Source organism: Eretmochelys imbricata, chromosome 4, assembly GCF_965152235.1.
Source record: "Eretmochelys imbricata isolate rEreImb1 chromosome 4, rEreImb1.hap1, whole genome shotgun sequence".
In the NCBI taxonomy this organism is placed as follows: Eukaryota; Metazoa; Chordata; order Testudines; family Cheloniidae; genus Eretmochelys; species Eretmochelys imbricata.
The window spans coordinates 144,970,352-144,986,687 of record NC_135575.1 but is presented as its reverse complement, the minus strand read 5'-3'; the positions used below and the strand labels follow the sequence as shown (position 1 = coordinate 144,986,687).

The window sequence follows — 16,336 nt, the reverse complement described above, 5'->3', positions numbered from 1 at the left end:
GCGGGGCCTGGGGGCGGGGCCGCGAGCGGACTCTGGCGCGGGGCGGGGCCTGGGCGCTGGTTGGCGGCGCGCGGGGGGATAACGGGGCGGGGCCGCGCGGCGGGGGCGGGGCCTGGGCGCTCGTTGGCGGCGCGCCGGGAGACAACGGGCCTGGGGGCGGGGCGGGGCGGGGCCGGGCGCTGGTTGGCGGCGCGCGGGGGGATAACGGGCCGGGGGCGGGGCCGCGCGGCGGGGGCGGGGCCGGGAGGGGAGCGGCCCGGCCGGGGCGCGATGGGCCGGAGGCGGCGGCGGCCGCCGCGCTGCAGACGGGCGCGCCCGGAGGCCGAGCCGGCGCCGTGAGCGGCCTGAGCCGCCCCGGGACCCCCAGGCAGGTGAGGGGCGGGGCCGGGCGCGGGGGGTCCCCTGGGGGGCTGGCCGGGCCGCGCCGCTGCGCCGGGAGCTCCGGGCATGGACCCCCGGGCCCCTCCCCCCCACCCAGGGTATAGACCGACCCCCCTCCCGGAGCCCCCTCCCCTCCCCCCGGGGCTATAGACCGACCCGCCCCCCCTCCCGGAGCCCCCTCCCCTCCCCCCGGGGCTCTAGACCGACCCGCCCCCCTCCCGGAGCCCCCTCCCCTCCCCCCGGGGCTATAGACCGACCCGCCCCCCCTCCCGGAGCCCCCTCCCCTCCCCCCGGGGCTATAGACCGACCCGCCCCCCCTCCCGGAGCCCCCTCCCCTCCCCCCGGGGCTATAGACCGACCCGCCCCCCCCCCCGGAGCCCCCTCCCCACGGTCCAGTCTGGTCTGGGAGCTCCGGGCATGGCCTCCCTGGGCTGTGCCCACCCCCGCCGGAGCCCCCTCCCCTCCAAGCCTCGCCACCCCAGAGCTGCGGTCCCCTCCCCTTCTCCTAGCCCTGGCTGACCCCAGAGCCCCTTCCCCTGCTCCCCCAGCCGGTCCGCTGCTGGCGGGGACCAGAGAGCAATTGTGACAAATTGGGGCACTTATTTTCAGGCCGGGGGGATAGTTGCCTCCCTCAGACAAAGCCCCTAATACCGGGGAGTCAGGCCCATCCCCCGATGAGGGTGGTGCCCCCGAGCACCTGGGTCCCGGCGAGCTCCTGGAGAGCTCTGGGTCTGCAAGCTCCTTTCCCAGCAGCTGCCAAGTCTGTGGGGAGGAGCTCCCTACTGGGGCGCTGAGCTAGGAGCAGGGTTTTGGCCGGGGGCTTGTGTGCTCCCCAGCTGGGGGGCAGCTGGAGCCATGCCCCTCCCTGTGCAATAACTCCCTTGCCTGCTGTTCCCGCCCAGCTGTGCCCTGATGGATATAGATCTGGACTATGAGAGACCCAATGTTGAGACCATTAAGTGCGTGGTTGTCGGGGATAATGCCGTGGGCAAGACACGCCTCATCTGTGCCAGGGCCTGCAATGCCACCCTCACCCAGTACCAGCTGTTGGCCACCCACGTGCCGACCGTCTGGGCCATCGACCAGTACCGCGTGTGCCAGGAGGTGAGAGCCGAGCAGGGATGGGCCCGTGCCATGGTTGAGACCCCCGAAGCCCCTGGGTGGCACTGTGGGTAGCACAGGAACCCCTGAGGCTTGAGCGCCTGAGTGGAGGAGAGGGGGGAGCTGAGGTGCCATGTGGGGATGTGGGGGGCCTGTGGTAGAGGGGAAGCTGGCTCGGGGAGGGGGCCCCACCTGAGCTGTCCTGCTGTGCTTTCCCGGGGCAGGTGCTGGAGCGCTCCCGGGACGTGGTGGACGAGGTCAGCGTTTCTCTGCGGCTCTGGGACACCTTCGGGGACCACCACAAGGACAGGCGGTTTGCCTACGGCAGGTGAGAGCCCGGCGGCTGTTGGGGGTCCTGCTCCTGGCTGTCCCCTCAGCCTGGCTCCTGGGGGCCCTGTGTGTGGTGCTGTACAGACACCCCACGGCCATGCTGCCTGGGCCCCCGGCCTCACCCCAGTTCTGTTCGGCCTCTCGTGTCTCCCCTGGTCCAGGAAGGTAGAGGGGCCTGGAGGCCTCCACCCCTCTGCTCCCCGGTGGGGAGACCGTTGCTGGAAGGGGGTGTGACTCCCCCACTGCTAACAAGCTCAGTGCCTGAGGCTTCCATGCCCCAGCTGCTCTGGGGAGAGCCGGGGGGTGGGGGTGGGGGGGGGCACACACTGACCTGCTGCTTGACTCTGCCTGGAGCTGGGCATGTAATTCTTCTTTCCTCCCCTCCCCCTTCTCTGGGGGGGCTCCCCTCCCCTCCCCTCCCCTCGGGAGAAGGAAGTTGCTCAGACAGCTGAAACCCTCGGGGAAGGGGACTGGCCCCTGGGTGGGGGGTGGGGGAAGTGTCTGGTTTCAGCCCCCCTCCCCCCCCCCGGCTGCCCTTAGGGCACAGGCAGTGTTGGGTAACAGCAGTGGGTGGCAAAGCTGGCAGCTGGGGCGGAGGGATCTCCTGGGGACATCTGGCCGGAAGGGCCCCTTGGCCCTTTGGCGAACATACCTGGCTCGTGTTCCCCTGGGTCCCTGCAGGCTGCACAAGCACGTGTGTGGAGCTCAATGCGCACAGTGGGGGGCCTGGCTGCTGCAAGGGGGGGGCCAGCCAGGCTGTCAGCTCCCCGGCCAGGCTGAACCTCGCCTCCTTACTTGTGCCCAGGAGACCGAGTCGGGGCCGTTGTGTTAGGCGCTGTACAAACACAACAGACCCTCCCTGCCCCAAGGGGTCAGCAGTCCCATTCTAGTCCCCTTGGCCGGGGGAGGTCTTGTGTTCAGCCCCAAGTGGCTGGGCCCTTGAGCCTGAATCCCAAGGCAGAGCGGAGGAGCCTGGGCATGGCCCACCTCTTCCCACCCCAGGGCCTGACAGGTCCCAAGGGAGGCTCTCTAGAGCTGTCCTGGCTAGTTTGAAATGCACAGGGGATGAGGCGGCTCCCTGGCCAGGTCTGCCTCCCTGCCAGGTACCGACGGGCCATGCAGCCCCCTCTGGTGGTGAGGGGCTGGGGCTGGGCCCGACCGTGGCGCAGGCCCTGTCTCCGGAGGGGCCGTGCTTACTGCAGGGGTTTCCTGTATGCGCTGCTCAGCCCTGAGCTGTCTTCGCCCTGCGGAGGCTCGGCACGGGCCTGGCCAGGCTGGGTGCAACTCTGCAGCCTGCTCGCTCCCTTGGACCCTCGCTGTGTCATGGGGCGGGGGTGGTGTCTGCCCCTCCCTGCCGGGCACCGCTCCTGCCTTGGCCAGGTTCCTGTGGTGGCGGGCAGGCGGGAGCCACTTGGTCTGTGATGTGGGCCTCGGTCCAAGTGTGCCTCCCAATCACATCTCAGGGAGGCACCACTAAAAACAAACAGGGCTCAGGAGTGGCTCCGGCTGCTCCCTGCCTCATGACAAGGGCCCTGGGGCAGCAGGGCTCCCACAGGCGTCCCGCAGTGCGTTCCAGATGTCCTGTCTGCCCCTGCCCAGGTGGGAGCCTGTCTCTTGACCAGTGCTTGGGCAAGGGCCACATCCAGGGCACTCTGCTTCACGTGGGCACCCCCAGCTGAATCCCAGTGACACTTCGGAGACAGGGCTGCTGCTGGCTGGGCAGCATGGCAAGGTTCCTGTATGTGGTGTCTGCTCGCGGGCATGAAAGGTGGTTGTCCCACAGGAACAGACCCCTCCCATTCCCTTCCAAGCACTTCACAGGAAGTGTTGCCTAGCACTGAAATGCAGCCACCTCTGGCGTGGAGCATGGCAGCTGACTAACAGCTGCACAGGAAGGAGACTCTCCCAGCTAGCTGAAGCAGCAGGGGAAATTCAGGGGAGTAAATGGCTAAACTGAAGAGAGGCGCTAGCAGTGAGCAGAGAAGAGGGGCTGGGACCCCAGACTCCTAGGTTCTTGTCTGAGTTTTGACTCTCTGTGATCCTGGGTGAGCTGGTGCCAGCTCTTCCCTATGTCTCAGGGGAGTTCAACCCCCAGAGACGTGAACACTGAGTACTGGGCACCTTACGACCTCTGCATGAGACGGCACCCCCAGCCGCACAGTGCCCTTGCACTTCAGAGGGGTGAGTGCCCCCATAAGCCCCCTACCTGCCACAGCTGGGTTTTCCTCCTTCCCCCATGCTGGCCTGGCCTGGCTCCGCCTAGCCTCTCGCATGGGCTGGGGGGGCAGTCTGGGGATGGCCCCAGGCCCCATCCCCTCGCTCGGAAGGTGATGCTAGTGGTACCTGTGTTGTGGAACTGCTGCCTGTGTGCCTTCCCCTGTCCTGCCCTGTGGCACTCTGCTCTGAGAGTGTCTGCCAGCAGGGCCTGGCCCCTGTGCTGAGCATCCTGCTCCATGCACAGCCGGGGGCAGGCACCATGTGCTGCAGGCCTCGCTGAGCCTGGGCCGTGTGCCCTGGGCTGGTTCGGGGACTTAGCGCCCCCTTGGGGAGAGGCCAGGTTGGCTGGGCCTCTCCATTCACATGCTGAAGAGGTGGCTGCTGGAGCCTGGCCAGAAGCAGCATTGAGGGGGGGCTGTTCGCCACCCCTCCCTCAGGCACCTTCCCATGCTGAGCTGTGTAGCTGGGGCTGCTCTCCTCCCCAGACTAGTTCAGGCTCTGTGGCCCGTGGGGGCCTTGCCCCAGCTCGGCCAGCGTACGCTCTCCAGGCTTGCACAGGGTTCTCTGATCCTCCCCCCATTCCCAGCAGCTGCCCCCTGGCGTGGGGGGTTCTGAGGGGAGGGCTGGGCTCCGGCTCAGGATTTGCACGGGCTCTGTTGGCTTTTGCATGGGCTGCTAGTGGTGGGGGAGCAGTGCTCCTGAAATAGCTGCCTTCTGAGCACCCCACACTGGGCTGCTGCAGTAACCGGTGTGCCTAGAGATTCGGGGCCATGCGGGGACAGGTTACAGGAGCCGGATGCCCCCTGTCCCAAGGCTTTTTGGCAGATGTGTCCAGGCACCAGGAGATTGGGGTCCAGCAGTGCAGCCTTGTGAAGTGCTCCTGTCATAGCACTGGGGGCTCCAGAAGTCTGATGGGGAAGATGGGGCAGGATCAGGCCCTTCAGTCTATCCCCAAGGATCTGCCCTCCTTGGCTGGGCTCCTCCCTGGGGGCAGATGGGCATAGGGGGTCCCCCCGAGCTCTAGGGCTCTGTTAGCGCCTGGGCAGCTCTGCTGGGGGAACCTGGCTGCTAGATCGCCTGGGTGCAGTGCAGAGGGTGATGTAGGCCCCATGTAGGTGGGGGAGGGGAGTCAGTCTGAGCTTGGGGTTTGCTGTGCTGCTCTGTGCCCAAGGGCAGCAGTCTCCGTGGGTGGAAATAGCAGGTCTGGTGCTGCCCCTCGTCTCTCCCCCTCCTGCCTGCAGGTCAGATGTGGTGGTTCTCTGCTTCTCCCTGGCGAACCCCAACTCCCTGCGCCATGTGAAGACCATGTGGTATTCGGAGATCAAGCACTTCTGCCCACGGACGCCCATTGTGCTGGTAGGGTGCCAGCTGGACCTGCGCTATGCCGACCTGGAGGCAGTCAACCGGGCCCGGCGCCCTCTGGCAAAGTAAGGGTGCCCCCACTGTCTCGGGCCCCCAGGACTGAATGCCGGAAGCAGCCAGCTCTGGGGCTGAGGCTGCCGGCAGCCAGCTCTGGGGCTGAGGCTGCCGGCAGCCAGCTCTGGGGCTGAGGCTGCCGGCAGCCAGCTCTGGGGCTGAGGCTGCCGGCAGCCAGCTCTGGGGCTGAGGCTGCCGGCAGCCAGCTCTGGGGCTGAGGCTGCCGGCAGCCAGCTCTGGGGCTGAGGCTGCCGGCAGCCAGCTCTGGGGCTGAGGCTGCCGGCAGCCAGCTCTGGGGCTGAGGCTGCCGGCAGCCAGCTCTGGGGCTGAGGCTGCCGGCAGCCAGCTCTGGGGCTGAGGCTGCCGGCAGCCAGCTCTGGGGCTGAGGCTGCCGGCAGCCCCCCAGCACCCTGAGTGCCAGCTGCTGGCCCCGGTACAGACACATTTGCCATTCTCCCCTGGGGCTGTGGGTGTGGAGGAGGTCACTGCCTACCTGTAGGCTCTGAGTGGGAGCAGGGTGTCTGAGACCCATGCCTTGCCCTGTAGATCATTGGCATCCCCCGTCTCACTTGGGGCTTTCGCCAGCACTTTCTGCCTGCTCCTTGGTATGTGCCCAGTGTAGGTGGGCAGTTTGGCTCTCTCCAGCCCTGGCACTGGGCTGTCTGTCCTCTAGCCAGGGGCTCTCTGCTGACCTGCTGGCTCCTCTCCCTTGCCAGGCCCATCAGACCCACGGACATCCTGCCGCCCGAGCGGGGCCACGAGGTGGCCAAGGAGCTGGGGGTGCCGTACTACGAGACCAGCGTGGTGGCACAGTTCGGCATCAAGGATGTCTTTGACAACGCCATCCGCGCCGCCCTCATCTCCCGCCGCCACCTGCAGTTCTGGAAATCCCACCTGAAGAAGATGCAGAGGCCCTTGCTGCAGGCACCCTTCCTGCCCCCCAAGCCACCCCCGCCTGTCATCCACATCCCGGCCCCCCCCACAAGTGGTGGCCAGGGCCCCGCCACCCTCTTCTGCACCTCTCTCTGCGCTGATGTGGTCTTCCAGCTGCAGGGCGGGCACAGTGTCTTTGCCCATCGTGTCTACCTGGCCACGTCTTGCTCCAAGTTCTATGACCTCTTCACCCTGGAGGGGTCGGCGACCCAGGCCGGGGAGCCCTGTGGTGTGGAGTGGCAGGCGGCCAAGGAGCCAGCTGCCAGGACTAAGAGCCTGGACATGGAGAAGGGCCTCCTAGATGATGGTGCCCAGGCCCCGCTCAGGACTTCGCAGAGTGACGATCCCCTGCGGCTGGTGCAGGGCGAGGGCGAGGGCCAGCAGCCGCCAGGGGCCAGGGGCCAGGAGCTGTCAGGCTGGGGCCGCGGCTTTGTCAGCATGCAACTGGAGTCGGTTCAGGACCCCGTGACCCAGCGGGAGAAGCAGATGACGGTGGTGTACATGGACTGCCTGGTCCAGCCGGGGCCCTTCCAGGCAGTGCTGGAGTACCTGTACACAGGCCACCTGGACCAGGGCCGCGCAGATCTCATGCAGGTGGCCAGCATCGCCGAGCTGCTGGAGGTCTTCGACCTGCGCATGATGGTGGCCAATGTGCTGAACAAGGAGAGTTTCATGAACCAAGAGATCACCAAAGCCTTCCATGTGCGCCGTGCCAACCGCATCAAGGAGTGCCTCAGCAGGGGCGTCTTTGCGGGTAGGGGCGGGGCCTCGGCAGGGGCGTCTTTGCGGGTAGGGGCGGGGCCTCAGCAGGGGCGTCTTTGCGGGTAGGGGCGGGGCGTCTTTGCGGGTAGGGGCGGGGCGTCTTTGCGGGTAGGGGCGGGGCCTCGGCAGGGGCGTCTTTGCGGGTAGGGGCGGGGCCTCGGCAGGGGCCTCTTCTAGCATCCAGGTGCTGTAGGAAGTGAGGTGGGGGTTCAGTAGGGGGCGCTGTCCCCAGTGCTGCAGGGCGGCCCTAGGGGGTGCTCTCCCCTCAGTTCTGCTGGCCCCAGTGCAGTGCTCCTGGATGCAATTTAAAACTGGGCCCTTCCCCTGCACGTGCACGTCAATACCCTGGGGTACCCTGCCAGATCCTCTGGGGTGAGCCCTGGTGGGTCCCCAGCTGGGTGACTCCGTTCTGCTGCCCTCTGCCGTTTCTGGTGGGCGTGGCGCTCTCCTTCCCGGGCCGGACTGCCTGGTTGTGTGGCGCTGCTCAGCCCTGGCGTGTCGTTCCCCAGAGTGGCTGCAGTCACGTGGCAAGGGCTGTGCCCTCTGTCCCAGGGATCGTTTGCCAAGCACGGAGGGGCAGGGCTGGGGCCAGGCCATAAGAACTCACTGCATGCTCTGCCCTCGCAGACGTTGTGTTCCTGGTGGATGACGGGTCGGTGCCGGCCCACAAGCCGCTGCTCATCGCGGGCTGTGATTGGATGGTGGCCATGTTCTGCGGCAACTTCCGGGAGAGCTACGCCACGGAGGTGAGCGGGGGGCTGCGCTGGGTGGGGTCGGGGCAGGGGGGGAATGAGGGGCAGTGTGGAGGGAGGGTAAGGGGCAGATGAGGGATCCCTGGGAGTGGGGGATCCTGGGAGCAAAGGGCAGGGGTGGGGGAGGGGTTCCTCAAGATCAAGGGGGGAGCAGGGTAGGGAAGAGGTTTTTTTCCTCCCCCAGCAGGTGAGGGGGTTGGGACTGATGGGAAGAGCTGAGAGGCAGAGCTCTGGAGCAGGGCTGCTCCCAACTCAGCCTGGTGGTGAAGCTGCTGCTGCCTGCTCCCTCCTCCTGCCTGGCCCAGGGGTGCCCCCCCCGCCTCCGAGGGGCAGAGCCCTTGAGCAGCTGTCCCTCAGCGTGAATAGCAGCTGGCTGGGCTGGGGGGGAGGGGGCACGTGACCTGAAGGTTCCTTTCCCCTGCCAACGGGGCAGCGTGGCTGCAGCGTGTCGTCGGAGATAAATTGCGAATCTCAAAAATAAAAAGGTCACGGGGGGGCAGGGGGATCATGTGGCCAGGCGCGGGTGCCAGGGCTGGGGCCAGGGCCAGACCCCTGCACACAGCCACCACCTCCTCTCATTGCTCCCTCCAGATCCAGCCTGCTCCTAGCCCCTCTTGGGGGTCATCCCCCCTCCTGGCCAAGGCCCCTCTAGCATTTGGCTGCCCCATAAGCTGTGATTTCCTGGTACATTATTTGCTGGCTCTGCTGGTTTTACCATTGGGTTCGGGGGATTACAACCGACTTGTTCCCAGCAGACAGGCCTGCGAATGGGGGAATAGCCGCAAGCATCAGCAGGGCTGGGCTAGCTGGGGGCTGTGGGAATGCAGGGGGACGCCTGTTCCTGAAGGAGAGAGAGTGCTCTGGGGGGAGGAGGGGTTGTTGGGGGTGAGTCGCTTAGGTTCCCCTTGTCACCCCCAGGTCTCCCTGCCTGGCACCAAGCGTGCCTGCCTGCGTGCCGTCCTGGAGTTCCTCTACACCGGGCACTTCACCCCCGCGCCTGGCCTGGATGCCACGGAGCTGCTGATCCTAACCAACCGCCTGTGTCTGCCACGGCTGCAGGCCCTCACCGGTGAGGCTCGGCGCGGCCCCAGGCGGCCTCTCCCAGCTGCTGGGCTGCGGGCCTCCCCTGAGAGCCGCCGATAAGATAACGCGGCTGACGGCCGCGGCGGGTCGATGTGTCCCTGGAGCGTCACTGACACGCAGGCTGTTATGTAAGGGCCCCTGGGGCAGTGCTCGACCCTTCGTGCAGCCCACGTGGGGCCGGCACAGAGCCTGGGTTCTGTCCGCCAAGCACAGCCTGAGCTGTGGGGCAGCTGCCCATGGCCAGCCTGCACCCTGCTTCCCCCCCGCCCCGCACAGCAAGGCCATTGGGCCAGCTGCAAACCGGACGGTTCTCGTGGGCGCCTTGTTCCCGCCCGGTGCTGAGACAGAACCGCATATGGCTTTGTCCGGCCTTGGGCAGGGGACATGGAACGAAGAACACCCTGCTCTGCCTGTGCAGGTGGGTCATGGAGGGCAGGGTCATGCTGTTCCCAGAAGCACCAGAACAGCTGATATTGTGGGAGTGCATGAGGGGGCCCCCCCATGCGTGCAGGGCTCGGCCTGGGACCCTGCAGCCCCAGCACGGAGCCAGGAGCCCCCGGGAGGCTCACTGCCCCTCGTCTCTGCCCTCCCAGAGCAGCATGCTGTGGACGAGCTGCTCCGAGCCTACGTGCAGCAGGTGGAGATCGACCAGCAGGTGATCATCTACCTGGAGATGACTCAGGTAGAGGGAGGGTGGGGTGGGACAGGGCTCGGGGTGTCTGAGCTGTGGCTTCTCCTCCCCCCGCTCAGATTAGGGTGGTGGCACTGAGAATGTGAGCGGCTGTCCTGGGTCAGAGCGATGTCCCAGCTGGCCAGTAGCCCGTCTCCTATGCTGGCCAGGGCCAGATGCTTCTAGCAGTTTTGGGGCATCTGGAGCATGCCGTGCTCAGTCCAGGTCTGCTGGGACTGCTGCCCAGGGCCTGCCCTCCCCAGCCAGGCTCCCGCTGCCCGGCTGCACTGCCTGCTGGGACGTGGAGCCACCTGGCCTCTGCCCTGGGGCCGCCAGCATGTTACCCGCCTGGCCCTTGGCTTGGTGCCCAGAGCTGCGGCCTGATGGGGCGAGGGCCTGGCTGCCAAGACCCTTTGTGGGTCACAGGGCACCCAGCCCAGTGCCTGGAGCCCGTGGGATGTGGGTGGGGCCGGGGCCCCTTCCCTGCTCTCAGCCTGCTGCTCTCTCGCAGTTCCACAATGCCCAGCAGCTGGCCGCCTGGTGCCTGCACTACATCTGCACCAACTACAACAGCGTCTGCCGCCGCTTCCCCAGGGAGATGAAGTACATGGCGCCAGGTACGGGCCGGGGGGCGCGGTGGGGAAGAGGCCAGGGGCTCAGGCTCCCCCTCGCTGCCTGCGGGGTGCCGGCTGGCGTGGCAGGAGTGCCTGCATCCCTGCTCCTGCGCGAGGTCTCCTGGCTTCCCAGACTGGCACGGCACTCTGCCGGGGGGAGGGGCTGTTCTTCCCACCCCCGCCCCCGCCCCCGCCTGGCTGTTTCTCCCCTGGGCGGCCTGAGGGAACTGGGGTTATTTAGTCTGCGGAAGAGAAGAGTGAGGGGGGATTTGAGAGCAGCCTTCAACTCCCTGCAGGGGGGTTCCAGAGAGGATGGAGCTCGGCTGTTCTCAGTGGGGGCAGATGACAGAACGAGGAGCAATGGTCTCAAGTTGCAGTGGGGGAGGTTTAGGTTGGATATTAGGAAAAACTTTTTCACACAGAGGGCGGTGAAGCCCTGGAATGGGTTACCTAGGGAGGTGGTGGAATTTCCTTCCTTAAAAGTTTTCAAGGCCCATCTTGACACAGCCCTGGCTGGGATGATTTAGTGGGGATTGGTCCTGCTTTGAGCAGGGGGTTGGACAAGATGACCTCCTGAGGTCTCTTCCAACCCTAATCTTCTATCATGCCACCCAGTGGAAGACTAGCATGGCATCTCAGCTTGCCAATAGGAGCTGGAAGGTGCTAACCTCTTCTGGGTTGGGAGGGAAAGGAAGCTAAAACTCATCTTTCCCGTGCAGTAAGTCTGGTGGGGTGCTGACCCCCAACTCCCAGAGGGCCCCTCTCTGTGCCTCTGGGTACCAGCCTGAGCCCCAGCTCCTAGCAGCCCCCCCAGATCTCAGGGTGGTCCAGTCTTCAAGATCCTGCTCCCCATGCCACATTCTGACCCCCCAGTTCCCCACTTTCTTGCTCATCCCAAAGGGAGGTGTCAGTGCAGAGAGTTGGGGATATTTCAGGAGCGAACCTTCCACTGTCACCACCCACGCTAGCTACTTCCAGCGTGCTGGGGTCTTTGCATTTTAACCCCCGCCCTCCTCCTGCCGAACAACCCACCTTCCCTGGCACTGAGGAGAGGAACATGAATATTGCAGGTGCTCAGTTTTGGGGTGGGGGGAGATCTGCCCTTCTGGAGCCCCTGTGTCACTGCCCCCCACCTGCAGCCTATTACCAGTGCGGCTCGCTCTGTACTCCTCTGGGTCCCTCCCTGTTTCTGGGGCTCTGCGGTCACCAGGCTCCTTTCCTGTCCCTGGGCCTCCCCTGGGGCTGCTGACCCGTTGTCCTGGGGGCGCCAGGGTGCTGTTTTCCCTCCGGTCGGCCCTGGCAGCCTTCCCCGGCCCAGGGAGGGAGCTCAGTGGTTGCAGAGCAGCTCCCCGGGCGGGAGGCAGCGCTGGGCCCGTTGCTGGGTGGGGGACGGGACAGGGACTGAAGCCTGGCGCAGTTGCCCTGGTCGCTGGGGGTTGCGGTGATGCTGGCTGCTCTGCAGTGTGATGGGGGGTCCTAGCCCCCTGCCAGCCGGGGGGTCGGGGCTGACGCCCTCCTGCCCCGCAGAGAACAAGGCGCACTTTGAGAGGCACCGCTGGCCGCCCGTCTGGTACCTGAAGGAGGAGGATCTGTACCTGCGCTCGAAGAAGGAGCGGGACCTGGAGGAGCAGCTGCTGCGGAAGCAGCGCACCCGCAGCACGTGGTGCTTCTGGCGCCCCTCGCCCCACGTCTCCTGAGCCCTGCCCGCGGGGGAGCTTGGCCCCAGGGCCATTCGGGTGGGGGAGCTGGGTAGGGCTGGGAGCTGGGTGCCCGTGCCAGCCAGGGCCCCTCGTTCCCGCTTCCATGGGCGCTGCAGCTGTCCCTGCCTGCCTGCACCGGCGGGGCTCCTGGGCGCTGCAGCTGTCCCTGCCTGCCTGCACCGGCGGGGCTCCTGGGCGCTGCAGCTGTCCCTGCCTGCCTGCACCGGCGGGGCTCCTGGCCGCTGCTGCCCTTAGTTTACATCTGTGGCTCTGCTGCAGCTTGGCGGTGCCTTCGTCCCATGGCCCTGCAGGGGCCCAAACCCAGTGCAGCTGGGGGCTGCGTGTGATCTAGCAGGAGTGGGGGCTGCCTTCCCGACTCCACTGTGCTCTGGGGAGGGGCACCCAGCTGTGTGGGGGAGGCTGGCTTTGCCCTCCTTCCCTGATGGTGGGGGTGCTGCCGGGGCCCCCCGAGGGACCTCAGAGCAGCACTCTGACCCCTGCAGGGTCCGGCCTGCATCTCCTCTCCCTGGTCCAGGCTCCCCCGAGGCCTCGGGCAGCAGAGCTGTGCGGGGGGGTTGGCTCAGTGAGCTGAGTGGTGGGGAGCTGTGGGTGGCAGGGGGAGGGTGGGGAAGAGTGGGGGGAGGATTTCTCCCTGCCCCTGGGAGACCCCCAGAGTAGTGATGGGGGGGCAGAGGTGGGTACTTGTGGGATGCAGCTGGGGCCAGAGCTGCAGTTGAGGGTCTGAGCTCTGGGGGTGCATGTGGGAGCTGGGTTTGGGCAGGAGATGTGTGTGTGGTTTTGGTAGTTGTAGAAGCTCCGCCCTTCCCCCTTTGTGCTTTGCCTGCTCTGGGGCCAGGGCAGCCCAGAGCCCCTGACTGGCTCCTCTCTGTGCCTTTGACACTACAAGCCTCTTCCCCAACTCACCCTGTCTCCTGGGAGGGGCTGGGTCCCTGTCGTCCTCCGGGAGGTGCCCTGAGCCTGGGCTATGGCCCTCCCCTTTTTCTACACTATGGTGCATTAAGGGAACTGCCCCGTGCTGGCAGGGCTCCCCCTCCCCGGGGCTGCGCTTGCCACCTGCACAATGGTTTTTACACTTTTCTATGGATCCCGGCTCCTGCCAGGCCTCACGGAGCACACCGTTCCCCTGCTGAGCCGTCACCTCACTCCGACGAAAGGGCTGTTTGTATCCACGTTTCTAACCACTGTGAGCTGGCCCAGCACTGCCCTTGCCCGCAGCCTGGCCTTTTTACACCTCGCAGTATTGGACTGTTTTAACCTTTAATAAAACCTTTTGTAATGTGCCTGGGGCTGCTTCTCTGGGGGCCCAGGGGAGAGTGTGGGCTGCGCTGCACGGGGAAATCAGCTCGGCTTAACTGCGCTGCTCCGGGTAGGGCTCGAGTGCGGCCTGGAGAGCCAGGGCCATGGGAGAATGGGGTCAGGGTGGATTAAGTGCAGGGCCGGAGGTCGTGGGACCCTGAAGTGCAGCCCCAGGTGGCTGAGAGCCTCTCTGTGTTTGGAGAGCTCAGGGCTGGGTGGGACGGGCTCCTGGGGGTGGCTTAGCTCCTGCTGTGGAAGCAGGCTGGCTCGGGCAAGGGGCAGGTTTTGCTGTGCCCTCTAGGCTTCCTGCACTAATGCCCTTAGGCTCAACCCCCCCATTCGTGCTCATGAGCACTCAAGAAGTAGGTCGCTGCTAGGAGGGGAGACCTCTCAGAAGAGCCCACTAGCGTGTCTCTGACCCAGGGCTGAGCCAGGGGAGGGCCCTGACCCTACTGCTGAAGGCACTGTACCCAGCCGTTAGCCGGGGCCAGGTCCTCCTGCTCGGTGGTGGACAAACACAGCACTGTTATGGTCTCTTCCCCAAAGAGCTGGCAGGCTAGGGGCTCGTCTACACTACAGCTAGTGTCAGTGTTCCGCAGGGTGCGGTAGAGCCCCCTACTGAGCGCTGTAAGTTACAGCACGTGCAGTGCCCCCGTGGATAGCGCTGTCCTGGTTCTCTGCCCGCGTTTTGCCCTGCTGAGGGGAGAGCTCTCTTTTGCTGGCACCGTGGCCCAGCAGCCATGCTGCACAAGACAGATGGAGGGTACAAGGAAACATTAATAGATTCTGTGGCTACGAGGGCCTACTCTGCTCAGTTAGTCTGACTGTACCAGGGGCCACAGACCTGCCTCACCCTAATTCCTGGAGCAGCTGTTCTAGACCATCCCGTCTTGCTGTGAGAAGTGCTGGTGATGGAGAATGCACCATGGTCTGGGGTGACTTGTTCTTCTAATCAATTACACTTGTTAAATTTACGCCTTATTTCCAGTCTGAGTTTGTCTTCAACTTCTAGCCCTTGGATCATGTTAGACTTTCCTCTGCTAGACTGACGGGCCTGTTCTCAAAGCTTTGCCCTGGTGTCACGCTGCACGTTCCCGCAGCTCCCAGTGGGCCATGGCGGTACGGTAGCAGTCAGATTACCGTACTTGCAGCTGCCCAAACTGCTGGAAGGTGCTGTGCTCCTTTCTCCGAACGGTGGGTCCTCCCCAGCAACGGCTGCAGTGCGACTGACTGAAGTTCCTGCACGGAGCTGGGCCACGGACGGGTTTCGGTGATGGCTGGGTTGGCGCAGTGGGCGGATGGGGCCTGGGTAACTGGATGTGCTCATACCAAAGCCTCCAGCACCATCTCCTCCATGCCTCTCGGCACTACTGGGGGAGGCAGCCCAGCCAGGGGTGGGGCCATAGGCTGCAGCTTCTGCCTGGGCATGAAAACAGCTGCACTGAACCTGCCCTTGCAGGGGTAGGGGTAGGGGGAGCAGGAGCCAGGGCCATGAGGCTCTGGGCCAGGCTTCCTGGGGATGGGCCAAGCTGGGGCCTGGGCCTGATTCTCCATGCAGGGCTGGCCCCTTGCAAAGGGGATTGGAAACGTCTGCCTCCCTGAGCCCAGGCTGTGCCACAGGCCCAGGGCAGGAGCCTGCAGCAGGCCGGGCTGCAGCCCGTTGCTCACCCTGTGCCAGGCTCCCGCCTGGTGGCACCCAGCCTTGCCGTTCCAGCCCCGGGGCCGGGCTGGGCGGATGCGTGGGGCCGTGGGGCCGGGCCGGGCTCAGGGGCCGGGCAGCGAGGCTCCCTCTAGCCCAGAGCAGAGCCAGCCGGGCCGGGGTCCGAGCCGCTGAGCGCCGGCAGCTTCCCCCGCAGGCCAGAGCCGAGCCGCGGTTCCGCCCGTGGGGGCCCGGCCGCAGGGTGCGGCGCGGGGGGCCCAGCCGGGCGCGGACTGGGGGAGGCGGGCGCTGCAGCCGGCTCGGGCCCGGCTCACGAGGGGGCGCCGCGGGGCTTCTCCCGAGCCCCCGGGCCCGGCTCAGGCTGCAGCCGGCCAAGGAGCTGCAGCGTCTGCGGCCCCCGAGCCCCCAGGGGCGCCCCCCGTTCACACGCAGCGCGGGACCGGACTCACACCGGGCCCTGTCCGGCCCGGGCAGCCCCGCCTCCCGCAGGTCCCGGGAGCCGGGCAGAGCCAGGGCGCCCCACGGCTGGACCGGGCCGGACCGGACCGTGCACACGCGCGAGGCTGCCGCAGACAGGACAAGGCGTGCTGGGCCCGGCCGGGAGCAGCGATTGGCTCAAAGGCCTGTCAGTCACTGGGGTTAACCCCTTCACTCCCCACAAAGGGTGGGGCCCGCCGTGGGAAGCTGGAGGGCCCTGCTGCAGGCCAGTGCGTGCGGGGGAGAGCAGGGAAGGGCCACGGCGCAGGATTGCAAGAAGCCCCCCCTGAGTCCACAGCCCGGAGCCCCCCCGCACAGGAGACCAGTCCTGCGGCTCCGCCCAGTGAACAGAGCAGGGCAGTTACCCAGTGAGCCACCCCCGTCAACCCAGGCCCAGCCTCTGGCCCCAGAGTCTAGATACCTTCCTGGAGGACAGGTCCATCAGTGGCTATTAGCCTGGATTAGCAGGGATGGTGGCCCTAGCCCCTGCTTACCAGACCCTGGGAATGGGTCACTTGGTGATGCCCTGTTCTCTTCATTCCCTCTGGGGCCCCTGGCCCTGGCGGCGGACAGGACACTGGGCTGGGTGGACCCTCGGTCTGACCCAGCCTGGCCGCTCTTATGTTCTTCTTCGAGTGAGCGTCCACGTCCATTCCAAGCAGGGGTGCGCGCACCGCGTGCACGGTCGTTGGAAACTTCTTCCCTCAGCAGCTCCCAGCGGGTAGGCGAGGGAGCCCCTGGAGCGGCGCCCTCATGGCGCTCAGTGCATGACCCTGCCGCCCTGACCCCCCTTCAGTTCTTTCTTACTGTCCGTGGAGGCGCTGGAACTGTGTTTCGCTTGCTTGCAAGTGGCCCTTGGCGATTACGGAGTCCGACCCAGCTTTGTTTTGTAGTTAGTTTATCTGTAGTTAGGACAGACTTGG

At 66.1% G+C, this 16,336-nt stretch overlaps 1 protein-coding gene across 3 annotated transcripts; it reads left to right on the top strand.

Moving 5' to 3' along the window:
• Positions 1-247: 247 nt before the first annotated feature.
• On the top strand, positions 248-13,260 carry LOC144264370 (rho-related BTB domain-containing protein 2-like). 3 transcript variants are annotated; one of them, XM_077816109.1, is made up of 10 exons: positions 248-371; positions 1,284-1,485; positions 1,707-1,810; positions 5,271-5,456; positions 6,162-7,132; positions 7,768-7,886; positions 8,811-8,961; positions 9,569-9,630; positions 10,157-10,262; positions 11,787-13,260. In XM_077816109.1, the coding sequence occupies exons 2-10, from the start codon at positions 1,294-1,296 to the stop codon at positions 11,954-11,956; spliced, it is 2,061 nt and encodes a 686-aa protein (XP_077672235.1). In that variant the 5' UTR covers positions 248-371; positions 1,284-1,293; the 3' UTR covers positions 11,957-13,260. The 3 variants fall into 3 exon arrangements, with proteins under 3 accessions (XP_077672235.1, XP_077672234.1, XP_077672236.1); XM_077816108.1 differs by having other exon boundaries at positions 9,569-9,657; XM_077816110.1 differs by lacking the exons at positions 9,569-9,630; positions 10,157-10,262; positions 11,787-13,260 and adding an exon at positions 9,394-9,561.
• The last annotated feature ends 3,076 nt before the right edge of the window (positions 13,261-16,336 follow it).

What these genes read in the sequence shown, in the direction of transcription:
- LOC144264370 (XM_077816108.1), top strand. Translation starts at nt 1,294, where the DNA reads ATGGATATAGATCTGGACTATGAGAGACCCAATGTTGAGACCATTAAG. An exon ending in GCCCGGCGCCCTCTGGCAAA is followed by an intron (nt 5,457 to 6,161) that starts GTAAGGGTGCCC and finishes CTCCCTTGCCAG; the next exon opens with GCCCATCAGACCCACGGACA. An exon ending in GATGAAGTACATGGCGCCAG is followed by an intron (nt 10,263 to 11,786) that starts GTACGGGCCGGG and finishes CCTGCCCCGCAG; the next exon opens with AGAACAAGGCGCACTTTGAG.